The 26,883-nt window shown below is 40.1% G+C and overlaps 1 protein-coding gene across 16 annotated transcripts in view; it reads left to right on the top strand.

The window, feature by feature from the left end:
- The window catches only part of PARN (poly(A)-specific ribonuclease), a 207,667-nt gene that overhangs the window by 157,680 nt on the left and 23,104 nt on the right, over positions 1–26,883 (top strand). For 10 of the 16 annotated variants that reach the window (XM_077987107.1, XM_077987101.1, XM_077987102.1 and 7 more), the window contains one exon: positions 883–1,072. In XM_077987107.1, coding sequence (XP_077843233.1) covers positions 883–1,072 — 190 coding nt within the window. Of the gene's footprint in view, positions 1–882; positions 1,431–6,671; positions 6,768–19,141; positions 19,244–22,498; positions 23,623–26,883 lie in introns of those variants that run through there. The other 6 variants (XR_013412338.1, XR_013412339.1, XM_077987109.1 and 3 more) reach the window with 4 other exon arrangements.

Raw genomic sequence — 26,883 nt, 5'->3', positions numbered from 1 at the left:
AGACCATCCTGGCTAACATGGTGAAACCCCCGTCTCTACTAAAAATACAAAAAATTAGCCAGGCATGGTGGCGGGTGCCTGTAGTCCCAGCTACTCGGGAGGCTGAGGCAGGAGAATGGCGTGAACCCGGGAGGCGGAGCTTGCAGTGAGCTGAGATCACGCCACAGCCTGGGCGACAGAGCGAGACTCCGTCTCAAAAAAAAAAAACAAAAAACACACACACACAAAAGAAGGACCCTGGTATTAGGGTTTGGGGAACCTAGTTTTGCATCTTATCCCTGCCACTTACCCAGGGGTGGTCTGCAGCAAACCCCTGACCTCTGTGACCCTGCTTTCTCACATGTGAAAACATTTCCTCTCTTACAAGTGTACTATGAAGATTAGATATAATGCATGTAAAACACTGCACACAGACTTACAGATCTTCAGTGTATGACACAGTAATCACCACCACTGGCAATACTGGTTTTTGTTGTCATTTTATTTTAGGAAAATAGTGAGGGTTTACAGTTTTTCCTTAGTGTTTTGTTTATTTTCATTTTGTTACTCTGAAAATGAATAATATCCAAATAGTAATGTTGACTGCAAATATTTTGAAAATTAGTATTTTACTTACATCATTATGGTTCTTTACAGTTTATAAAGCACTTTCACACTGAAAAGGAGATTGGGGAGCAATGACTTTTTTTTCCAGATGAGAAAACTCAGACTTGAAGAGTTTACAGGGTGTACCCAAGGTCATTTGTCTTCCAGGTGGCAGAACCAGGGGTCAGACCTCAGGCCTGATGGGGCTCCTTTGACCACCTTAGGCCACATTTCAAAAGTGGTATCTTTGGGGCTAGGCCAGACTTTAGTAAGCATTTTTTTTTCTTTTCCTTGTAGCTGTCAATACCAGCAAATATGCAGAAAGCTATCGGATCCAAACCTATGCTGAATATATGGGGAAAAAACAGGAAGAGAAGCAGATCAAAAGAAAGTGGACTGAAGATGGCTGGAAGGAGGCTGACAGCAAACGGTTAAACCCCCAGTGCATACCCTATGCCCTGCAGAATCACTATTACCGCAACAATAGGTAAGGGCTCTCAGCTGTTCATTTAAAAGGCCAGAGTTCTAGCAATTTCTTGTTGCTTCTTATAGGATCGTAAGTACTAAATCTGACTTTTGAGAAAGATGGCGTTTCTAACTTTTCACATCATTTCAGAAATGACTACGACCTGAATTCCCTGTATTTTAGAGACTGCTTTATAGACCACAGCTATTTTGGTTAACCCTCACAAAACCTCTTTGAGGTAGACAGGATTTTTTTTTTTTTTTTTTTTTTTTTGAGACAGGGTCTCATTCTGTTGCCCAGGCTGGAGTGCAGTGGCACAATCACAGCTCACTGCAGCTTCGACCTCCTGAGCTCAAGTGATCCTCCAACCTCAACCTGAGTAGCCGGGACTACAGGTACGCAACACCACGCCTGACTAATTTTTGATATTTCGTAGAGATGAGGTCTCACTATATTGCCCAGGCTGGTCTCAAATTCCTGGATGCAAGTGATGCTCTCACCTCGGCCTCCCAAAGTGCTGTGATTACAGGTATGAACCACTGTGCCTGGCCCAGGATATGTCTTATTCCCATTTTAGGGATGAGGAGATGGAGGCTCTGTGTCTTCTTCAGTAGTTCTGTGAGAGAACCAGGATTAGAACTGAACTCATGTGTGTCTCATCCCTTGCTCTTCTCAGTAGAACTGCCTCTGCCTGATCTCCTGAGCTTTCAGATCCTATGGATACTGAACCATGTGCCTACTGTAGAAAGAATGCTTGACTCACACTTCCTTTTACCACCCGTAATCCTCCCTGTAGAAGATAAATGCTGGCAACATTTGGTATCTTTGTGAAACTACAAAACACATATAGAAAATGGGAAAAATGTATACATATATATGTTCATTATAGAAAATTGTGAAGGCCGGGCGCAGTGGCTCAAGCCTGTAATCCCAGCACTTTGGGAGGCTGGGCTTCGTCTCCCAAAGTGATTCACCCGTCTCGACGGGCGAATCACTAGGTCAGGAGATCGAGACCATCCTGGTGAACACGGTGAAACCCCTTCTCTACTAAAAAAATACAAAAAACTAGCCGGGCGAGGTGATGGGCGCTTGTAGTCCCAGCTACTCGGGAGGCTGAGGCAGGAGAATGGCGTCAACCTGGGAGGCGGAGCTTGCAGTGAGCTGAGATCCGGCCACTGCACTCCAGCCTGGGCGACAGAGCCAGACTCCGTCTCAAAAAAAAAAGAAAACTGTGAAGTTTAGAGCAATGTGAATTTAGAAGAGAAAAAAATGAACCATAATCCCAACACCCAGAAGCAATCACTGTTAATATTTCAGATTGCCCTCTATACTTTAAAAATGGTGTTTTAGAGATTAAAGAAATTGAGGTATGATTAAGATAAAATAAAATGCAGAGATTGTAAATGTTTAGTTCAAAGAGTTTTAACAGTTGTATGCAGTCATATAACCTCCAACCAAAGCGAGATACATAACATTTCTATTTCCCTTGAATTTCCTTATGTCCGTTTTCAAACAATCCCAAATTCCCACTATGACCCTAAGCAACCATTTTTAAATTTTTACCACTGTAAGATTAGTTTCACCTATTCTTGGAATTTATAAAAAATAGAATCGTTTGGCATTGTGTTTACCTTTTTTGCTTAATATATTTTTAAAATTCATCCTTGATATTGCGTCTCAGTAGTTTTTTTAAATCGTTGAGTAGTATTTAATTATGTAAATGTGCAACATTTATTTTACCCCCATTCTCTTGATAGTGGACGTTTGAACTGTTTCTCGTTTGGGGCTATTATCGGTAAGGCTGCTGTGAATGTTTCAGTAAGAGAATTTTTTTTGTCTGCATATGTAGGAGTAGAATTATTGATTTTTTTTTTTTTTTTTTTTTTTTTTTTTTTTGAGACGGAGTCTCGCTCTGTCGCCCAGGCTGGAGTGCAGTGGCGCGATCCTGGCTCACTGCAAGTTCCACCGCCTCCCGGGTTCAAGCCATTCTCCTGCCTCAGCCTCCCTAGAAGCTGGGACTATAGGCACCCGCCACCACACCCGGCTAATTTTTTTGTATTTTTAGTAGAGACGGGGTTTCACCGTGTTCGCCAGGATGGTCTCGATCTCCTGACCTCGTGATCCGCCTGCCTCGGCCTCCCAAAGTCCTGGGATTACAGGCTTGAGCCACCGCGCCCGGCCTGAATTATTGATTTTTAGGATAAGTATGTGTTAAACTTTATTAAGAGCAAAGAAACAGCTCTCCAAAGTGGATATAGCATTTTATAGTATGAGTTTGATATGCCATTTTATTGTGTGAATTTTATTTAGTCCACATCCTTGTCAGCATTTCATGCTGTTAATCTTTTATAATTTTATTTATTTATTTATTTATTTATTGAGACAGGTCTTGCTCTTTTTCCCAGGCTAGAGTGCAGTAGCGCGATCTTGGCTCACTGCAACCTCCTTCCTGGGATCAAGCGATTCACAGGCCTCTGCTTCCTGAGAAGCTGCGACTACAGATGCGCACCACCTCACCCAGCTAATTTTTGTATTTTTAGTAGAGATGGTGTTTTGCCATGTTGGCCAGGCTGGTCTCGAACTCCTGACCTCAAGTGATCCACCTGCCTCGGCCTCCCAAAGTGTTGGGATTACAGGTGTGAGCCACTGCACCTGACTGTCAGTCTTTTAACTTTAGTCATCTTAGAGGGAATGAAACAGTATTGCATTGTGGTTTTAATTTGCATTTCTCTCATGCTAATGATATTGACTACCATTTAATGTTCTTGTTGACCATTGAGGTGGCTTTTTAAGTCTCTTGCCCTTTTTAAAATTGGGTTGTCTTTTTGCTATTAACTTATAGTTCTTGTATATAGTCCAGATACATAGCCTTTGTCAGATGTTTGTGCTGCATGTGTATTTTTTTGATTCTGTGGTTTACCTATTCATTTCTTTGTGATGTTTTTAAATGAGCACATATTTCTGATTTGTTCTTCTTTCCTTTTGAGACAGTCTTGCTTTGTTGTCTAGACTGGAGTACAGTGGTGCAATCTCAGCTCACTGCCACCTCTGCCTGTCAGGCTCAAGTGATTCTCGTGCCTCACCTTCCGGAGTAGATTACAGATGTGCACCACCACACCTGGGTAATTTTTGTATTTTTAGTAGAAACAGGGTTTCACCATGTTGCCCAGGCTGGTCTTGAACTCCTGGCCTCAAGTGATCCGGCAGCCTCGGCCTCCCAAAGTGCTGGGATTACAGGTGCGAACCACCACACCCAGCCAGATATCTTTTATTTTCATAAAGTCTTGTTTATTAAGTTTTTCCTTTTATTGTTAGTGGATTCTCCCCCCCCCCCACAAAATATTTGCCTACGCTAAGGTTGCAGTGATTGTCTCTTTGTTTTTTTGGTAGAAGGTTTGTAATTTTACCTTTTACATTTAGGTCATGACCCATTTCAAATTAATCGTGTATGTGGAGTGAGATATGGAGATCAGGGTTTATTTTTTCCCATATGACTGTCTGGTTGTTCCAACAACATTTTAACAATTTGTTTAAAAGAGTTTTCTTCCTTTATTGGTTTGACTCACTCAGCCACCCAAATAGCTGGGGACTACAGCTACTTGCCACCACTCCTGGCTAATTAAAAAATTTTTTTTTTGTAGAGACAGAGTCTCACTGTGTTTCCCAAGCTGATCTTGAACTCCTGGGTTCAAGTGAACATCCCGCCTTGACCTCTTAAAGCGTTAGTATTATAGGTGTGAGCCACCAGGCCTGGCCTGGCCTGGAATTGTTTCTTAAATGTCATTTTCAAACTGTTGGCTGCTTTTGTATAGAAATATAATTCATTGTTGCTGGGCACAGTGGCTCACACCTGTAATCCCAAGACTTTGGGAGGCCGAGGCGGATGGATCCCCTGAGGTCAGGAATTCAAGACCAGCCTGGCCAAACACTGTCTCTACTTAAAATAAAAGAATTAGCCAGCTGTGGTGGCAGGTGACTATAATCCCAGCTACTTGGGAGGCTGAGGGCAGGAGAATCACTTGAACCTGGGAGGTGGAGGTTGCAGTGAGCCAAGATAGCGCCATTGCACTCCAGCCTGGGGGACAAGAGCAAGACTTCATCTCAAAAAAAAAAGAAATATAATTCATTGTTATATATTGACTTCATGTCTTGCAACCTTTTTAAATTCAGTTATTTGTTCTAATAGGATTTTTAAAAATATTCCATAAGGTTTTCTATGTGCACAATTACGTTGTATGCTGTTCACAAGTTTTACATCTTTTCTAGTCTTTATGTCTTTTATTTATTTTTCTTGCCTTATTGCACTGAGTAGCACCTTTAGCATATGGTTAAATAGAAATAGAGAGAGTGGATATCCCTGCCTTGTTTCCAGTATTAGGGAGGAGAAGTTCAATGTTTCCCCATTAAGTAAGATTTTAGGTTGTTCATACACATTCTTTTTCAGATTGGGGAAGTTGCTTTCCATTTCTAGTACGTTAAGAAATCATTCAACATCACAAGTGGATATTGAATCTTTTCAGGTGCTCTTTCTGTATCTTTAAAAATTGTCTTATGGGTTTTGTCTTTTATTTATTTATTTTTAATATTTCTGAGACAGGGTCTGTTGCCCAGGCTAGAGTGCTGTGGCATAATCATAGCTCATGGCAGCCTTGAACTCCTGGGCTCAAGGGATCATCCCACCTCAGCCTCCTGAGTAGCTGGAACTACGGGTGTGCACCACCACACTTGGCTAATTTTTTTATTTTTGTAGAGACAAGAGTCTCACTATGTTACTCAGACTGGTTTTGGACCCTTTGGCCTCAAGAGATCCTCCCACCTCCCAGAGTGCTGGTATTAGGTAGCTGTGCACCTGGCCATCCTTTATTTTGTTAAAATTTTGAATTATACTAATTGATACTTGAATGTTTAATCAGATTTATATGCCTGAAAGAAATCCCACTTGGCTGTAAAGTGTTATCCTTTTAATATGTTATTGGATTTGATTGCTGATATTGTGTTAAATATTTTTTGCATCTCTGTTCATGAGGAATATTAAACTGTAATTTTCTTTTCTTTTCTTTTTTTGAGATGGAGTCTTGCTCTGTCGTCAGGCTGGAGTGTGCAGTGGCGCAATCTCGGCTCACTGCAACCTCCGACTCCCTGGTTCAAGTGATTTTCCTGCCTCAGCCTCCCGAGTAACTGGGATTACAGGCACACACCACCATGCCCAGCTAAATTTTTTTGTATTTTTAGTAGAGACGAAGTTTCACCATGTTGGCCAGGACGGTCTCGAACTCCTGACCTCGTGATCCACCCGCTTTGGCCTCCCAGAGTGCTGGGATTACAGGTGTGAGCCACTGCGCCCAGCCTGTAATTTTCTATTTTTGTCAAGTTTTGGTATCAGGGTTATGTTGATCTCATAATAATAACTATAATATAATAATAATAATATTATTATTATTTTTTGTTTGTTTGTTTAGACAAAGTCTTGCTCTGTTGCCAGGTTGGAGTGTAGTGGTGCAATCTCGGCTCACTGCAACCTCCAACTCCCTGGTTCAGGAGATTCTCCTGCCTCAGCCCGCCGAGTAGCTGGGATTACAGGCATGTGCCATCACACCCAGCTAATTTTTTGCATTTTTAGTAGAGACCGGGTTTCGCTGTGTTGGCCAGGCTGGTCTCGAACTTCTGACCTCAAATGATCCACCTGCTTTGACCTCCCAAAGTGCTGGGATTACAGGTATGAGCCACCACACCTTGCCTATTTTCTTATACTTAGTGTTTGCGTCGTATATTTTTGTTCAGTCTTTTTTTTTTTTTTTTTTTTTTGAGACGGAGTCTGGCCCTGTCGCCCAGGCTGGAGTGCAGTGGCCGGACCTCAGCTCACTGCAAGCTCTGTCTCCCGGGTTCACACCATTCTCCTGCCTCAGCCTCCCGAGTAGCTGGGACTACAGGCGCCCGCCACCTCGCCCGGCTAGTTTTTTGTATTTTTTAGTAGAGATGGGGTTTCACCGTGTTAGCCAGGATGGTCTCGATCTCCTGACCTCGTGATCCGCCCACCTCAGCCTCCCAAAGTGCTGGGATTACAGGCGTGAGCCACCGCGCCCCGGCCCTTGTTCAGTCTTTACTGGTAACTGGTTTGTCTTTATAATGAAAGTGTGTTTCTTATAAATTGCGTATAGCTGGCTCTTGCTCCTGACAATCTCTGCCATTTATATTGAACTAATGTTGAGGACAGATCTGCCTCCCATCTTGTGGTTTGTTTCCTGTTTGTCCTGTTTCTTCTGTGTCCCTCTGTTCCTCTTACTCTACTGCCTTTTGGTTGAATTATGTATTATTTAGTATTTGCTGATATTTTATCATCCCATTTTATCTTCTCTATTGACTTTTTGCTTATACCGCTTTGTGTTGTTTTTTAAAGTCATTGTTCCAGATTGGTGGTTGGTAAACTACAGCTCTCAAACCAAATCTGGCCCATGTGGCTCACATGTTTTTATAAGGTTCTGTTGGAACACAGCCTTGCCCATTCATTTATTTTTATTTTGTTTTATTTAAATAATTTTTTTATAGAGATGGGGTCTCGCTATGTTACCTGGACTGGTCTTGAACTCCTTGGTTCTAGTGATCCTCCCACCTCCGCCTCTCAAAGTGCTGGGCTTACAGGCACAAGCCACTGTGCCCAGCCAGCCATTCATTTACATATTGCCTGTGGCTGCTTTTGAGTTACAGTGGCAAAGTTGGGTAGTTATGACAGAGACCTATGGCCCCCAAAACTCAAAATGTTTACTCTGTGACCCTTTAGAGAAAGGTTGACCCTTGCTGTGGAATTATACTGTCCAAGACGGTAGCCATTAACCACATGGCTATTGAGTACTTGAAATGTTGCTAGTCCAAAATGAGATGGGTTGTGAATATAACTACGCACCAGATTTTTTTTTTTTTTGAGACAGAGACTACACACCAGATTTTGAAGAATGTAAACTATTAATCATTGTTTACATGCAGATTACATGTTGAAATGATAATATTTTTGATATATGAGGTTGAAATATTAAATTAATTAGACTTCGTTTTTGTTTTTAAATGGTAGATATTTGAACATTTTTAATTATATACCTGGTTACATTACATTTCTATTGGCCAAGCACTACTCTAAGATTACAATATGCATCTTTCAAGTATCACAGTCTTTTATTTTTATTTTCTCTTTTTGTTTTTGACAGTCTGTCTTCAAGCAAAAAATGTACTACTTCATGAACAATGTGAGACTCTTAACAGTATATTTCCAATTACTCCCTTCCCCAATCCTTTGCGATCTTTTATCTTATATTTTACTTCTACATATTGTATGAACCCCATAGATACATTAGTGCTTTTATTCATTTTCTTTCTTTTTCTTTAAATAGTTATTAGTCTCTTAAATAAAATAAGGGATTAAAGTATGGGGGAAATGGCATAGATATAAATTTAAAAATTCAGGCATCCATAATTAGAAAGGTACAGTTAAGATTCGGAGGGCAGCATTATGTTTGAGAGGAAGACAGGCACTGCTCTGTGACTCACTTCTATTTGCTTTAGAGAATTGACTCTGAGCCTTTGGCAGAGCTGGTCACAGCAGTCAAGCTTCTACACGTGGCCGTTAGCAGTGCTGCTAGAGATGAGCATCCATTTCTTTTGCTGTTTGCACTGGTATTGTAGCAGTGTGCTTCTTTTCTTTCCTGTAATAGATTCAGTGTCCAGAATATTCAAGCACTTTATAGTTAACAACTGGAAAAAAAAAAGAGGGCTTGGGTTCTGGAGAAACTGGACTGAACATCAGTTTGCTGTGAGAGGGAGGAAGATTTGGTTTGGTGGTGTGGGATCTGAAGAAATACAGGGTAGCATAGTGTTTGGAGAATACTCCTCTACAGTCGATGCTGAAACATGTAAGATCTCACTAATAGGTACTTAGTCCCCATAAGCCAGCACCAACACTCACAATATTCCTGAAAGATAGGTGCTATTACTATTCCCATTTTATTAATACTATAATGTTCTCTAATTAAAGGGAATGATTTTTTAGAGCCACTTTGCACTGATAGAGATTTTAATCAGTCATGCCCTTTGGTTACTTGCTCTTTGGTTTATCTCAACTGATGGGAAAATCCCACTGGCTGGTCTCTTCCCTCTAGCCTTTCCTTTCTACGAGACTAAATTTCAGCCTTCCTTGAAAATTGAGTAGCTCTTGGAATTCCTGCTAGGTAGGAAATGCTAATGCATATATCAAAGCTACAGTTTTTGGATTCCATATGGTTTTCATCTGCAGCTAGTGGTTTCTGAAAGTAACTGAATTACATTAGAAAGTGAGGAAAAAGCCCTTTAGGAAGGAGAATTCTGATTCACCGGACCATATTCCAGGACCCATTGCCTTGTCAAAGTGCTTACATGTTTATGCATCAATGGGCCTGTGGAGCAAGTGTTTTCTCCCTTCCTACTGAAAAATGCCTTAAAGACAACAGAAGCCGTAGGGCGAGTGGACAGGGAACTGACTTATCAGGCAACCAGAAGCCAAGGGTTCCAGCTTAGGCTCTGCCACCACCTAGCACCTCGGAAAAGACTCTTCGTTCTCTCTTCCCTTCAGTAAATACCCATGAAGAGCCCAGCATGTGCCTCTGTTTTCTCATTTTAAATGAGGCATTTTGGTGGAAAGAATGCTGAAGTCCCTTCTGGCTCTTAAATTCCAAATGCTTTTATACTGTGCACAGTGTGTAGGGCATGACGTGGAAATTGATAAAAACTTGTGAGACCCTTTGATTCTCTCAAATAGCAAATAGCAGTCTCTTCTAAACCTGAGGGTTAGAGTTTTGAAAATCCTTATAGTGGAATTTTTAGTTTAGGAACATACAGTAAATTAGTGTCACAGGTGAACCTATGAAAGCTCTTTATGACACTACAATAATAAAGACATGTCAAATAAAAAGATCATTGGCTGAGCACAGTGGCGCATGCCTGTAATCCCAGCACTTTGGGAGGTCGCGGCTGGAGGATTGCTTGAGTTCAGAAGCTCGAGACCAGCCTGGGCATCATGACAAGACCCCATCTCTAAAAAAAAAAAAAAAAAATTAGCCAGACATGGTGGCCCATGCCTATAGTCCCAGCTACTCAGGAGGCTGAGGTGGTACAACAATTTGAGCTCAGGAAGTCGAGGCTACAGTGAGCCATGATCCCACCACTGCACTCCAGCCTGGGTGACAGAACGAGATTCAGAAAAGAAAAGAAAAAATCATTGACCCTTTTAGTGGAGACCGCCCTCTAAATTTCCACCTATCATTTATATACTAGACGTTTTTAGAAGGTCCTTCTCGTGGTTTCAACAAAATGGTTGGAAACTACTAGCTCTGTGGCAGAAGAATGTGTAGTCAGCCCGTTTTGCCCTCTGTGTCTTGGCCCTGTGCTTAGACATTCATCACTTTGAGTAGGTGCCTCTCACCTTGAGACCCACAGCCGTCCACTACTGTTTCAAAATGTGTGTCTACAGCGCAAGCAGTGGCGCCTTTGACCCTGGTGGCAGCTGGCTCTCTCACTGCAGTCCAGGAAGCTCTGTGTTGGCTCTTCCTTGGTGCTTCTTTCTTGCCCTGGGCCTCTTGGGACACCTCCAGTCTGCTCTAACTGTCTCTTCTGCCCCTAGTCTTGCCTTTTTCTGGGGAAATTTCCTGTTGTTTAGCTTTTGTTTGCTCTAGGTTCTATAGCCAAGGAGCAGAATTTACATCTCTATCTTTATCTTAACCAAATTACATTTTTACAATTTGCTTATCCCTTGGGATAGAGCCTTAGCTTCTGGAAAGGACTGTAGATTTACCTAGTCCAGCCACCTCAGCAAAATCTCTCTTATATTTGGGCAGAGTAAATGTTGGCAAATTCAATGTAGATCTTATAAGTTAAGTATATTTTAGCAGAGAAAATGTTTCCCATGACACCTTTGAAACCACCGAAGTGATAAATGCACATAATTTTAAAAAATTCATGTAGTACAGTAGAGTGTAAAATGAAGGAGGAAAATCTTCACTCTTCACTCTCAGTTCCTCTTCCCAGTGGCAGCTCCTGTTACATTCTTTCAGTGGTTTCTATTATTCCTTTAAATAATACGTCCATTTCTTGACTTACCAACTTTGAACAATATATCCTGATTACTGCTATAAAAGATTTGGAATTTAGGATGTATATTCTGCCTTCTTTCTGCCCTCTTCTCACTTTGGTTAGTTATTATTTATAATATTTACTACTTTTTGTATCCATACTTTTGTGCCTTCTTTATAAGTTGATCCTAAGAGACGAAAACCAGGATACAGCATGTATAATATTATGGTTGTATAAATGTTATCCTCTGCAGAGAAAAAAAGTTACATAAATGGGACATAGAGAAGAAAGTGTATTCCTATGTCATTGAAACTTTGCTGCCCAGAAGAATCTTTCAGCCATCCCAGCGGTTTTTGTGTGGACTTTTTTGAGGGAGTAATTTTCTTAAATGTTATATTGTTTTGCATGTATAATGTTGCTGGATGTAGAATTCTAGATCCCAAAACTGTTTCCTCTCAGAACTTTAAATACATTGCTCTTATTACTAGAATCATTGATATGCTTTGGGCAGGTGCCATGTTTTTTGTGCCTTCATGTTCTAGCAGCAAATTGAGAGCTCTTCCTGCTGACCCGCCACCACCTTTCCCTCCTCCTTGCCAGTTTTGGCTAGGTCTAGTTGTCTTTTGAAGGGCTATGCTAATTTCAGACTGGAAAAGTGGTAGAGACCTTTTACACCTGTTCTAAATTATTTTTTTAATAAGTGAGGAAGAATTTCCACCACCCCCACTCGTTCCTCCCTCTGAATTCAGCTACTTTGCACCTTACCAGCTGTGCAATTGTAAGAAAGGAGATCAGCCTATTCTCAAGGGAGTATTTTAAGAAATTCAAGTAAATATTCAGCATAAAACTAGAGTCTGGTTAATGTAAAATGCAGAATTTTAAAGTGTGCAGTTACTAATAAAATAGAATGATTAACTAGGAAAATTGATTTTACCATGTAATGTACATAAAGACATAAAACTTGGTTTTTAATAAAGATGTGGTATAGCTCTAACAGATGCCCCCTCTGGCATATCTGTCTGGTTGGGTGTCCAGGAAAGATGAATGAATGTAGTTTGTCTCCTTCCTTTGACATCTCTTGTACCAGTAGATCAGGACACGATTGCTTTCTTTGAGATTGCTTTCTTTCAGAGTTCAACAGGATTCCTGAGAGTAGCATCACATAAAAGAGATGTGAACAACTTGGATAAGCAAAATGTGGCATATGCTTACAGTGGAATATTAATCGGCCTTAAAAAGGAAGGAGATTCTAATACATGCTTCAGTTTGCTTCAAGCAAATTGTAAAAATGTGATTTGGTTAAGATAAAGATATAGATGTAAATTCTGCTCCTTAGCTATAGAATCACCTTGAAGACATTATGCAAAATGAAATAAGCCCATCACAAAAAGATAAAACACCAGATGATTCCACTTATATGAGGTTCCTAGAGTAAGTCAGATTCATAGAGACAGAAAGGAGAGTGGTGATTGCCCCCGGCTGAGGAGAGGTGGGAATGGCGAGTTGTTTAATATGATTCAGTACTGGAGATTGGTTGCCCAGCATTGTGAGTGGACATAACGCTGCAGAACTGTATGCTTAAAATGGTTAAGACACTAAATTTTATGTGTACTTTACTGCAGTTTTAAAAAATTTTAAGGGATTCAGACAATTTTGAATACTATTTTTATAGTAGAATTTTACATGAAACCTTTCTTTTGATGGTTGAGAATGGAGAGAATGCTGATGAGAGACCTAAAATACTTTAAAAATGTAAATAGAGAATTATGAATTATTGATAATTCATGAGTGAATTATCATGTAATATGAGTTACCACATTTGAGTTCATAATTTTCAGTTGCTTTTCTGTTTTATGCTTTATTTATGAAAATGCTTTTTAGATCTGGCCTTTCTCCTCTCACCTGTTGTATGGGCTGTAACACATCTGGCAAATGGATGGATTGATTTTTAGATGAAGGTCTGCTTTAATCGAGCTAGAGTGTAAAGTGTCAGCTCTGTAGACTTTGACAAAAGCACAGCTGTGGAAGCAGAACAATTGTTTTTATTAAAAATTATCTATATTGGCTGGGCATGGTAGCTCATACCTGTAATTCTAGCACTTTGGGAAGATGAGATGGGAGGTTTGCTTAAGGACAGCTTAAAGACCAGCCTGGGCAACATAGCAAGATCCCATCTCTAACAACAACAACGACCAAAAAAAAAATCAAAAAATTAGTTAGGTATGGTGGCTCATGTCTGTAATCCCATGTACTCAGGAGGCTGAGGTGGGAGGATTGCTTATGCTAAGGAGTTTGAGGCAGTAGTGAGCCATGATCATGCTATGGCAACAGAGCAAGACCCCACCTCAAAAAATTTATCTATATGTATTATTAAAACATAATTCAAACTCAGCCAGGCCAGATGGCTCATGCCTGTAATCCCAGCCAGCCCTTTGGAACGCCAAGATGGGCAGATCACTTGAGCTCAGGAGTTCAAGACCAGCCTGGGTAACATGGTGAAACCCTGTCTCTACAAAACATACAAAACTTAGCCGGGTGCGGTAGTGTGCCCCTGTAGTCCCAACTGTGACGGGAGGCTGAGGTGGGAGAATTACTTGAGCTGAGGAAGTCGAGGCTGCAGTGAGCTGAGATTGTAACATTGCACTCTGGCCGAGAGTGACTGAGTGAGACCCTGTCTCAATAATAATAATAATAATAATAGTAATAATAATAATACAAACTCTAAGATTTCTATAGTTTTTTTAAATGTGTAATTATTTCATTAAAGTTTAGGAGATTTTAGCAATGACTTAGCTTTCTTTAAATTTGAAAACATAGAAAGGTTTGTCAGTGTCTCCAATAAAATTCGGCATTTCCATTTAAAAGCTCTTGTATGCAGAAATTTGGAATTCAGCACTGAAAGCCTGCTTTCACCTCACACATTAAAGCAGTGTGTCATCTCAGGATTTTATTTTAAATAACATGAAGCTAAGTTTAACATCACCTTACACTTATATGACCTTTGTTGTGTTAGAACGCGTTCATGTTTCATAATAGCAGTAATATTTGAAAATTAATGGTTTCTTTCGATACCTTCATGTTATTTATTTGATTAACCATAATTAAAAGTCTCATTATCATCTATGTTTCTAACATTGTGTTATATTATTGAGTACTTATCTTCATGTAATAGTATAATTTTTTGTGATAGTGTAAGCTGCTAATAATTGAAACAAATTGCCCTCAGCACACTTAGATGTTAGGGAGGTGAAATACTGTTTTTTCCATGTCTTTAACTAAATGCAAAACAGATTTTCTGTTTGAGTTGCCCAAATCATGTGCATTTAGGATTAGTCCTGTATAGTTTATAGTGGTGTTAGTGGAAATAAAGCATTAAATGTATAAATCCTGTATTTTAATTGCCAGATATAGAAATCCTTAACATTTTCCTCGTAGTTCTTTTTTTTTTTTTGACACTTTATGCTTATTAAAAATTCTGCTGGTACATCGTAAGTCAGCAGAAACTGCAGCATGTTTGTGTTTATTTCGGGGAGGTTGGTGGAAGAATGAAAAATGACTGCTGTGGCCCAAAACCAAGTTTGTCCTTGTACTGGTAGGTGGTTCCATGTTTAAATACGATCTCCAGATTTGAGGGGCCTCCTTTTTGGCCATTCAAGAATCTCTGAAGCAAAGATTTTTCATTTCATTCAGCTTGCTGATAGTGCAGAAGCCAAAGGTTTGCAAAACGAGAATATTCTAGAATCTCCCTTTTGTGCCTCTTTTTCCCAAATGCAAAAGGACTCAAATCTGTGATGGGTATGTGGGTGTTTACTGTAGTTTTGTTTGTTTGTTTTGATGGAGTTTTGCTTTTGTTGCCAGGCTGCAGTGCAGTGGTGTGATCTTGGCCCACTGCAACCTCCGCCTCCTGGTGTGATCTTGGCTCGCTGCAACCTCCACCTCCCGGGTTCAGGCGATTCTCCTGCCTCAGCCTCCCAAGTAGCTAGGATTACAGACATGTGCCAGCACACCTGGCTAATTTTGTATTTTTAGTAGAGTCTGGGTTTCACCGTATTGACCAGGCTGGTCTTGAATTCCTGACCTCAGATGACCCACGCACCTCGTCCCCTCTCCCAAAGTGCTGGGATTACAGGCGTGAGCCAGTGTGCCAGACCCGTTTTTTTTAGGTTGTTGTTTATATGTGTGTGTTTCTTTGTGTTTTGTTTGTTTGTTTGTTTTAGTATTTCAAAGGTTTCATATTTATTTATTTATTTATTTATTTATTTATTTATTTATTTATTTATTTTGTGGTGGGGTCTTGCTATATTTCCCCAGCTGGTCTCCTATTCCTGGGCTCAAGCTATCCTCCCACCTCAGCCTCCCAAGTAGCTAGGATTGCAGGCACACATCACTGTGCCTGTACTGTACAGTTCTCTAAACTTTTCTATATATTTGAAGTTTTCATAATAAAATGTTGGGGAGAAGTAGAACTGTGAAACTAGAAACCTGTGTACACTTCCGATAGAGTAGGGCAGTTGAGGTGGTTCTCGGTGATCCACAGGTTCCGAACAGACACCTGTATTAGCTAATGCCCACGTAGCTGATGGCTTACCTGCCCATCAGCAAAGCTGCTGGAACACTTTCCTCCTTGCTGCCCAGCGTTGGGGACCATCCTGTACAAGCTGTTCTTACTCCTTGTGCCTCCTTACGGCTCTTCCTTCTCTCTTTCTCTCCTCCTTTTCTGATGTTTTTTATTCGTCTTCTCTCTGAAGACCCATATCGGTGTCTTCTCTAAAAACATGGACCGACTGTCCACCTTTCCCACCATAGGAAAGGAAGGTGACAGAGAAGCCACTGACATTTACTGAGTCTCTCATGTGCCAGGCACCATAACATGCACTTTTCTGTTTTTGTTTCTTAATCTTCACAGTAACCCATTTTTTAGTTGAGGAACTTGCTCAGAGTCATAAAACAAATAAATAAATTCAAGCCCTCATCTCTCTCTTCCCAAATCCCATTCATGCTCTTTCCAAAATGCCTGCTTCCTCCTAAGATATCCATTTATGATCCCTCCCTGCCACTAGAAAAGGCTTGTGAGATGCCTCCTGTGCCACCCAGAGTCCTTGGGAATTCTTTGCCTTTGGGACTGTTGTAAGAAGTAAAAAGATAAAGTCAGGGATTGTCATGTATTCTTCTTAGTGTTCCCGCACCTAACAAGTAATGACTTGTGGCCACTTGGAAAAACATTTAAATAAATGAACGAACAGGAGATCCTCTACCACACTTGGAACATGTCTTCCTACTCACTGTCCTGCTCAGAAGGCCATGCAGGCTGTTTTGTTTCTTTTAACAGTACAAAGTCACGCTAGGAATGCTTTTCATTGCTTTGCTTACAGTAAGGCAGAGAGGAATGACATTCTTTTCATAATTGCGCCATAATCTACCTTATTTGTATTGCCTTACCTATTGTTCAGACTGAAAGAGCCACCTGAAGGTAGGAGTATGTACATGCCTTGGAATATTAGATCTGAAGATTTTTCATGCCATTTTTAGGGGAAAATAAAAAGGTTATCAATAGCATGCAATGCCGCAGAAATCAGTATTCACACCACTATTTTCTGAGTATTACATCATGTCATCTATTTGATAAAGAGAATTGGGGAATTCTTGTGAATGACCATGTGGTACATTGGTTCATCATCTTAAATTAATGACTCTGAATTCTTGGCAGATTAGTTCCTAGTTTGCTATAATTGCAAATTAACCCCGGAAGAGTCATCACAAACTAAATCAAGAGGCAAGAAGCATGTGGTTTCTTGATGTTACAACTTTTGGTAGGTGATTCTTTGTTCTGAGGGGGGCTGAAATGACATTCTCCATGTGATGAGAAGCCTCTCAGGTGGGCCCCCCATTTCTTCTCCTTCTGGTAATGCCATCATACCCTGTTCCTTCATCACATCAAATTGTTAGTGCTAATGATGCCTTCATTTGGAATTTGCGTAAAAATCTGACATGAATGTCCATTTAGGATTGCTAAGTTAATGACATAATGAAACTGTGAGAATTTAGAATAGACTTCTCCACATGATTGATGGCTTTCTCTTATTTCTGGTCATTTACCTGCAGGGGGCATCAGAAAAAGGGGGGTGCACAAGCAGAGAGGAGAAAGGAGTGGGTGGATCCTTCCAGGCACCTACCTCTTTTTTTTGGTCATTATTTGTGAAGGAGCAGTTTCCTTCCAAATTTGACCCTGCCCAGATGCCATTAGGGGGTTTTCTTTTCTTCTCAAGTTAGAGTTAGTGGGTTTATAGGAAAACCAGAAGGAACCAAAAATGACAGTTTCCAAATAAATGGAACATCTTCAGAAACACACAGGATTAAGATTTAAACTTTGTTGTTTAGGTAACTGGCTTTGAATGTTTTCTTTTGTGTCATTTCTATCTGCAAATGTTAATGATTGTGGAATACAGTAATACCACAGTAACTCAGATGGATGGAGGTGAAGATAGATGGGAGGACATTTTTGAAGAAATGGAATGTATTATTTTAAGGAATGGGTAGGTAGTATCTGTAACTGTGTAAGCAAAAATGTTACCTGATAAACGTGGACTGGTGGAGCCAGAAGGGACTTGGAGGTGATCTGGTCCATCCTCTGTCACGTTACAATTTTACAGAAGAGGACTGGAGGTTCAGAGAAGCTGTCATATTCAAGGTCATAAAACCAATTCGTAACAGAGCTGAGTTGTGTATACCCTTTAAAGACAAGTCATGATTTACCATTGCAGTAGTGATTTTTCACATATTGAGTGAATCTTTGTGAAGCCCTTGACATTTAAAAAGAAAAAAGTATTTTCAGTGAAAGATGCAAACATTGTCTTTAAAAGCCAAATAGTACAAAGAAAAGTTTATAATAAAAAGCAGCAGTCCTCTGCTACCCTCATCCTGTCCCTCAGAGACAACCACTTTCAATTCTTTCTTTTGATATTTATTTTCTCAAATAATGTACTTACTGCTGCTGCTTCATTTTTTTTTTTTTTTTTAACTTTTAGGTTCTGGAGTACATGTGCAGATTTGTTATATAGGTAAACTCATGTCACAGAAGTTTGTTGTACAGATTATTTCATCATCTAGGTACTAAGCCTGGTACCCAGTAGTTATTTTTTCTGATCCTCCTCCCACCCTCTACCCTTAAGTAGGCCCTAGCGCCTATCATTCCTCACTTTGTGTCCGTTTTAGGGGAACAAAGTGCCTACTTATAAGTGAGAACATGCAGTATTTGATTTTCTGTTTCTGTGTGAGCTTGCTAAGGATAATGGCCTTCAGCTCCATCCATACTTCTTGATTTTTCTGTTTATCTTTTGACTTACAAATAGGATAGGTCAGGATTCAGCTCTGTTGCTCTCACCCACTCCAGGTTGCCTTCCTTTCCCCACCTTCAGCCTTCCTCCAACTTTGTTCTCTTTGGTCTTCTTTTTCATAGTTATTTTGGCTGTTCTGTCCTTTGTATTTCCCTATGAACTTCAGTATCAGCTTATAAATTTATATAAAAGCATCTGGTAAAATTTTGATTGGGATTGAATTAGGATATATAGTATTTTCTTTTAACCTATTATAGTCTTCCTTCAAGTTATATCAATTCACATATAGCATAAGAACCTTACAGTAGTATACTTAAATTTCCCAGCTCCCAACCTTTGTGCTATTAGTGTCCTTTACATTTATATGTTATTAACAGCATGCAACATTGTTACATTTCTTATTTAGTCAGTGATTTTCTAAAAGAATTAAGTAATAAAAAATCTTAATGCTGGGTGCAGTGACTCACACCTGTAATCCCAGCACTTTGGGAGGCCACAGTGGGAAGATCACTTGAGCCCAGAGTTTGAGACCAGCCTGGGCAACATGGAAAGACTATCTCTACAGAAAGCCAAAAAATTAGCCAAGCTTGGTGGCACCTGAGCTTGGTGTCACATGCCCGTAGTCCCTGCTATTCGGGAAGCTGAGGCAGGCGGATCCCTTGAGCCCAGGAGGTTGAAGCTGCAGTGAGCTGTGTTCACACCACTGCACTCCAGCCTACATGACAGAGCGAGATCCTATCTCATTAAAAAAAGAAGAAAGAAAAAAGGGAAGAAAGAAAGAAAAAAGAAACTTATCTATTTATACATGTAAGTATTTCCTCATTCCTTTGTGTAGTTCTATACGTATTTCCATCTGTTACCATTTTCCTTTTGCCTGAGTCAACCATGTCTTATGTCAAAGACCTGCTGGTGATGAACTCTTTCAGCTTTTTTGTTTTGTTTTGTTTTGTTTTGTTTATTTAGAGATGAGGTTTCACTATGTTGTTCAGACTGGTCTCCAATTCCTGGGCTCAAGTGATCCTGCCTCAGCCTCCCAAGTTCTTTTGTATGTATAAAAATGTCTTTATCTCTTCTTTTTTTTTTTTTTTTTTTTGAGACAGAATCTTCCTCTGTTGCCCAGGCTGGAGTGCAGTGGCACAACCTCAGCTCACTGCAACCTCTGCCTCCTGGGTTCAAGCAATTCCCCTGCCTCAGCCTCTGAGTAGCTGCGATTACAGGTATGCACCACCACACCTGGCTAATTTTTGTATTTTTTAGGAGAGATGGGGTTTTGCCATGTTGGCCAGACTGGTCTTGAACTGCTTACCTCAGGTGATCTGCCTGCTTCAGCCTCCCAAAATGCTGAGATTACAGGCGTGAACCACCGCACCTGGCCTCACCTTCATTTTTGAAAGATATTTTTGCTGGGTATAGAATTCTAAATGGACGGGTTTTTTTCTTTCATTCTTTTAAGATACTGCTCAACTTTCTTCTTACTTGCATTGTTTCTCAACAAAAATCTGTTGTCATCCCCATTTTTGTTTCTCTGTATGTAACACAACTTTTTCTGTAGCTACTTTTTACAGTTTTTTCTTTATCATGAGTTTTGAGTAATTTGATTATGATGTGCCCTGGTAATGTTTTCTTCAAGTTTCTTATCGGCTTGGGATTTATTGAGCTTCTTGGATTTCTGGATTTATAGCTTTCATCAAGTTTGGACATGGCAGGCTAGGTGCAGTGGCTCATGCCTGTAATCCCAGCACTTTAGGAGGCTGGGGCAGGTGGATCTCTTTTACCCAAGAGTTCACAACCAGCCTAGGCAGTATGGCAAAACCCTGTCTCTTCAAAAAAAAATACACACAAAAAAAATTAGCTGGACATGGTGGCACATGCCAGTAGTCCCAGCTACTAGGGAGGCTGAAGGGGGAGGATCATGTGAGCCTGGGAAGGTCAAGGCTGCAGTGAGCTGTGATTGTGTCACAGCACTCCAGCCTGGGTGACAGAGTGAGACCTTGTCCCCCCCAAAAAAAAAAGTTTGGACATTTTTCAACCATTATTTTGAAAGATTTTTTTTCTTTTTCTTGCTCTCATTTTGTCTTTTAGGGACTCCAATTACTTATGTATATTGAGGTGCTTGAAGTTGTCCTCTAGGTCACAGATGCTCTTTTTAATTTTTAAAATTCTTTTTCTCTGTGTTTTATTTTGGATAGTTACTATTGCCGGGCCTGTATCTCAGACATTGTACTTTTCATTTCTAGAAGTTCTGTTTGGTTTGTAGCTTATCATTTTAAACATATGGAATGCAGTTATAAATACCCTTCAGTGTCCTACTCTGTTAATTCTAACATCTGTATCAGTTCCACATCACTTTCAGTTGATTGATTACTGTTATCGTGGGTTGTGTTTTTCTGCCTTTTTGCATACCTGATAGTCTTTGTTATTTTACTTTTTTTTTTAAAGCCATCTCCTACAGGAAGGAAACCTAGTAGTCTTTAATAAGATGCCATATATTATAAATTTTGCCTTGTGGTGTGCTAGATATTTTTGTATTCCTATAAATGTTCTTGAACTTTGTTCAAGGATGTCATTGAGACATTTGGAATCAGTTTGATTCTTTCAGGTCTTACTTTTGTAGTTTGGTGGGTCTGGAGCAGTGTTCATTGCCTAAGACCTTCCAAAATAGTCTCCCCAATGCTGTGATATATGTTTTCCCAAGTTAGCTGGTGGGAACAGGTGTTGTTCTCAGCCCTGTGTGAGCACCATATATTGTTCCCTTGAATCCTTTCGGATGGTTCTTTCCCCAGCCCTGGGGAATTGCTCACCCGTTATGTGCTCATCAGTCCTCTGCTGAATCATCAAGGATTTCCTTTGCAGGTATCCAGGGTTCTCTAACCAGTAAACTGGAGCAGTCATTGGGTTCACCTCATTAGTTTCCTGTCTCTCGGGGATCACTGTGCTTCCTTGCCCAATGTCCAGTGCCTTCAGAACCATTGTTTCATATATTTTGTCTGATTCTTTTGGTTGTTTTAGGTGGGTGGGTAAATCCAGTCCCTGTTTCTCCATCTTGGCTGGAATGGAAGTTGCTCCATTGTCTTTGTGTCTTTGCATTCAAACATGCTATCCAGAAATCTAATGTCAGTTTTATTCAAGATCCTTTGTATATAGCCTCTTTTTTCTTTTCTTCTTCTTCCTTTCTCTCTCTCTGTCTCTCTCTATCTCTCACTTTCTCTCTCTCTCTCTCTCTCTCGGCCTTTCTGGAATTTTTGAGAATATTCTTTTTTCTTTCCCAGTGTTTTGAAATTCCACAGTAATGGGCCTTGAAAGTGTTATGCTGGGTACTCCCTGTGGGCTGTTACAGGCTGGAGACTTGTGACTTGTGACTTGTGTCTTTTATTTTGGAGGAAATGTATTGTTTTATTTCCTTGACAGTTTTTTTTTTCTTTCATCTCTCTCTTCTTTCTTTCTGGAACTCCCATGGTTAAAGTCAGGTTTCCTGGATTTATCCTCTAATGTTTTTGTCTTTGTTCCATTCTATTGTCTTTCATCTTTTTGTTCATTTCTTGGACATTTCCCTGACTTTCCCCCTTCAATACTTTCATTGGATTTTTTTTCTTTCAACTCCTATTTTAGTTTCTAAGAATTCTTGTCTTCACAATATTCCTTTGAAAGAATGCACATGGCTCTTCTTTCTTGGATGTAGAATTATCTTTTATGTCCATAAGGACATTAATTTTTCAAGTAATTCTCTGTGCATGGTTCTGATATGCATGGATTTCAGTCACCAGGTTAGTTAAATAACACCAGTCACCCAATAATATGATTCCAATTTCAGTGACTATGATGTATTAACTGTGAGTAATTGAATAAAGTACAAACTTCACTACTAGCTCTTCAGTCCACTTATCCCTGTGTAGAAAACAGATGCACATCCTGATCTGTCACCAATCAGGTCACTTCTTTCAGAGTCTGTGTGTCTGCACATTCATTATTCTATTCACTCAGACAGCAAAACATGTCATTATGTTGTCTCCTTGTTTCTCAGTGATAAACCCAGGCAACATTCTTTTCAAATGGATAATCAAAAGAGGGAATTGATCAACCAAGATGAAAGTGTGACAAGGAACCAATAAGTGATAATGTTGGAAGTAAAATTCAAATCAAAACAAGTAGAATTATAAAGAAGAATTAGCTGACCATGGGAATGTTGACACTGCTGCCATTTGAGTTACTATAAATCTGCAGCCAGAGGAACTTAACGAAGGCAACTTATCAGCATAAATGAGGAAAGTGGTTGTGACAAAAAGGATGAAGATGTCCCGGAGGAAGTAACGCCAGCACAAAATTTCACATTAAAGGAGCTCGCAGAGATACTTCACTACATTGAAAGCGCAAAGGATAACCCATTGGAAGCTGATTCAAACTTACAAAGGAGTACAACAGTTCACCCAGGCATAGAAGAAACACTCACTCCGTATCATAAGTTACATGGCAAGAAGAAGGCACACACTGTTTAAACTACTCTGAATAAGGTTTTTTGTTTTTAACAAAAGCTCATACTTTATTCACATTTCCTTGGTTTTTACCTAATGTCCTTTTACTGTTTTAGTTTCAGGATCTCATCTAGGATACCACATTATATTTGGCCATCGTATCTCCATAGGCTCCTTTAGACCACGACGGTTTCTCTGACTCTCCTTGTTTTTGATTACCTTGACAGTTTCAGGACAAAATTGGTCAGCTAATCTATGGAATATCCTTCAACTTGAGTTTGTCTGTTATTTTTCTAGTGGTTTTAGTAAGGTTGTGGGTTTTGGATGGAAGACCCATGATGAAGTGCCATCCTCATCACTTCATATCAGGGAACATGCTGTCAATATGATTTCTCACTTGTGATGTTAACCTTCATCACCTGGGTTGAGGTGGTGTTTGTCAGATCTCTCCACATGAAGTTACTGTTCTCCCTCTTTCCACACTTTGCTCTTTGAAAGGAAGTCACTGTACACTGCCCAAGCCTAAGTGGTGGGGAGTTGTGTTACACCTCCTTGGGGGAAGAGTGTCGAATTCTTCTGAACAAGAGATTTGTCTCTTATTTATTGTTCAGTCATTGATCTATATCATTACATGGACATAAGTTTTATACAAATAAATAAAACACTTTAATTCCCAGTGGTTTCTGGTGTTTTAAATTGCAGTGTACTAAGTGTTATGGCTTTACTTTTTGTTTGTTTGTTTCTCTGTTTTTAACCCGGAGTCAGAGACTTAGTAATGTTTTGACAAAAATTTCTAAAGGTCACAGAAAAATCCATTTTTCTCTGATCTAAAGGTGAGTGGAGAACACCTTTAGAGTCCAAAGGATAACCCTTTGGAAGCTGATTCAAACTTACAAAAGAGTACGAGTGTAGGATACTCACCTTTCAGTGGTCCAGATGTTTTTATGATCCTGTACTACGTGCAAAGCAAGGACTGGCTATAGTTTGTAAAGTTTCCTTCAGCTCCCTACTCTGTGCTTGTTTCCTCAGAGTTCTTTATTTCTGTCTGTATATTGGTCTGTTTTGGTTTTTGTCTGTCATGTTGGAAGCTTTATTTAAATATTTGGCTGTTCTTGGCCATCCATTATTATTACTTTTTATTTTTTATTTTTTTTTTTGAGACGGAGTCTTGCTCTGTTGGCAGGCTGGAGTGCACTGCCTCCTGGATTGAAGCAATTCTCCTGCCTCAGCTCCTGAGTGGTTGGGATTACAGTTGTGCGCCACCACGCCCGGCTAAATTTTGTATTTTTAGTAGAGACAGGGTTTCACTATGTTGGGCAGGATGGTCTCGATCTCTTGACCTCGTGATCCGCCCATCTCGGCCTCCCAAAGTGCTGGGATTACAGGCGTGAGCCACCGCACCCGGCCATCCATTAGTTTTTAAGAATGAACTAAAAATTGTCGGCCAGGCACGGTGGCTCACGCCTGTAATGCCAGCACTTTGGGAGGCTGAGGCAGGTGGATCACGAGGTCAGGAGATCGAGACCATGCTGGCCAACATAGTGAAACCCCATCTCTACTAAAAATTAAAAAAAAAAAAAAAAAAAAAAATTAACCGGGCGTGGTGGTGGGCGTCTGTAGTCCCCGCTGCTCGGGAGGCTGAGCCAAGAGAATAGCGTGAACCTGGGAGGCAGAGGTTGCAGTGAGGCGAGATCGCGCCATTGCACTCCAGCTTGGGCGACAGAGCAAGATTCTGTCTTTAAAAAAAAAAAAAAAAAAAAGGCTGGGCGCGGTGGCTCAAGCCTGTAATCCCAGCACTTTGGGAGGCCAAGACGGGTGGATCACAAGGTCAGGAGATCGAGACCATCCTGGCTAACACAGTGAAACCCCGTCTCTACTAAAAAAAATACAAAAAACTAACTGGGCGAGGTGGCGGGCACCTGTAGTCCCGGCTACTGGGGAGGCTGAGGCAGGAGAGCTGGCATAAACCCGGGGGGTGGAGCTTGCAGTGAGCTGGGATCTGGCCACTGCACTCCAGCCTGGGTGACAGAGCGAGACTCCGTCTCAAAAAAAAAAAAAAAAAAAAATGAACTAAAAATTGATGAGAAACTCTGGGTGTGGAGACAAATCTTATTGATGGTCTTTCTATGTAGGATGATGAGGTGAAAAGTTGGCTTTATAATTAATTTGTCTTTTCTCTGAGACTGATTCAGTTCCTTTATGGCTTATGCTGCTTGTATCTACATAAGAACTCTGCCTAAATAAGGTCACAAGATTTTCTTATATTTTTAAGCAGTTTTTCATTATTCTTAGTTTTATTTTAGGTATATGATCTATTTCAAGTTAATTTTTATATATGGTATGAGGCATGGATATGAGTTTATTTTTGGCATATAGATATCCAATTATTCCAGCACTATTTTATGAAAAGCAAATTACTGAATTATGTATGACTCGTTAGTCAAAAATCATTTGATCATATACATGTGGCTCTATTTCTGGACACTATTCTCTTCCATTGATCTATATGTCTGTTCTTTTACCAGTACCATACTGTCTTGATTACTGTAGCTTTGTAGTGAGTCTTGAAATCAAATAGTGTACCCTTTAATCTTGTCTTTTTTATATAAAAGTGTATTCACTTTCCCACAAAAATTTTAGTCGAGTTTGTCAGTTTCTACAAAAAGCCTGCTAGCTCTTTGACTGGAATTGTATTGAACCTGTAGACCATTTTGAGGAGAATTAACATCTTAACTACATATAGACTTCCAACCCATGAATGTAGTATATCTTTTCACTTACTTAGGCTTCCTTTGATTTCTCTCATCAGTGTATTAGAGTTTTCAGCATACAAATTTTGCAGGTGCTGTACTGGAGTTGTCCCTTAGTATTTTACCTTTTGATCTGTTGTAAGTCATATGTTTTTAAAGTTCCATTTCCAGTCATTTATTGCTAATATAAAGAAATATAATAGCCTTTTTATTTTGACCTTGTATTCTTAGACCTTCCTTACTTATTCACTTATCAGTTCTAATAATTTATTGTAGAGTATTGGGTATTTTTTGTTTAAGAAATCGTATCTACAAATAAAGACATTTGCATTTATCTCCCCAGTACAAATTTTCCCATACACATTTTCTTTCTCTTGCCTTTATTGCAATGTACCTCTAGTACATTGTTGAATAGAAGTTGTGAGAGCTGACATCTTTGTCTTGTTCCTGATCTTAGGAGGATCAAGCTTTCAATCTTTCAGTGTTAAATATGATACTAGCTGTAAGGATTCAGTTTTTTTAGAGATTGATTCTCTGATTTTCAGCTTGGGGGATACAAGCCTAACTGCTGTGCTCTGGGTACAGATTGGCAGAAGGGAGCTGGAGCCCTCACTCCTTGGTATGTGAGGGATGGCTACCCCATTTTGTCAGCTCATATCGCCTCACTCCCACTCTTCACCATTGTACCTGGTGCCACTGAGCCTGCAGAGATCATTTTTACCCGGGTCTAAACCTCCTATCTAGCTCCTACTGGCCTGGGGTGATGCCAGTCCCTGGCTTCTCTGGGATGGGGGATCCTGTTACAGGCTTGCTCCCTCCTGACATGGCCGCAGTCCTTATCACCTGCTCGTTTTAGGAATCTAGGGCCTGGTTGTGCTGAGATTTTGCAGGGCTCTCTTGGGTAAATCTGCCTTTTGTAAAACACTTAAGATTTCTGTTTCTGCCGCTATGCAGAGCTCTTTGCCACTCTTCTCCCTGCTTTTCCTCTACAAAGAGAGTGCCTGCAAGGTGAGCTGATACCCCATTCTCTGATGCTGCCTTTCCTCTTCTCTTTTCCTCCGTAGGTGTTATCTTCTCTTTGCAGATAAATAGTGTGTTCAATCGGTCATGTTTAACTTCCTCGAAAATTTTAAAAAGTAGTTTATTTTCTGAAATAGTTGGCCTTTTGGTATGCAGGGATGATGTTT

Source organism: Macaca mulatta, chromosome 20 (assembly GCF_049350105.2).
Source record: "Macaca mulatta isolate MMU2019108-1 chromosome 20, T2T-MMU8v2.0, whole genome shotgun sequence".
Lineage (NCBI taxonomy): Eukaryota > Metazoa > Chordata > Mammalia > Primates > Cercopithecidae > Macaca > Macaca mulatta.
This window is presented reverse-complemented; position numbering and strand designations above follow the sequence as displayed.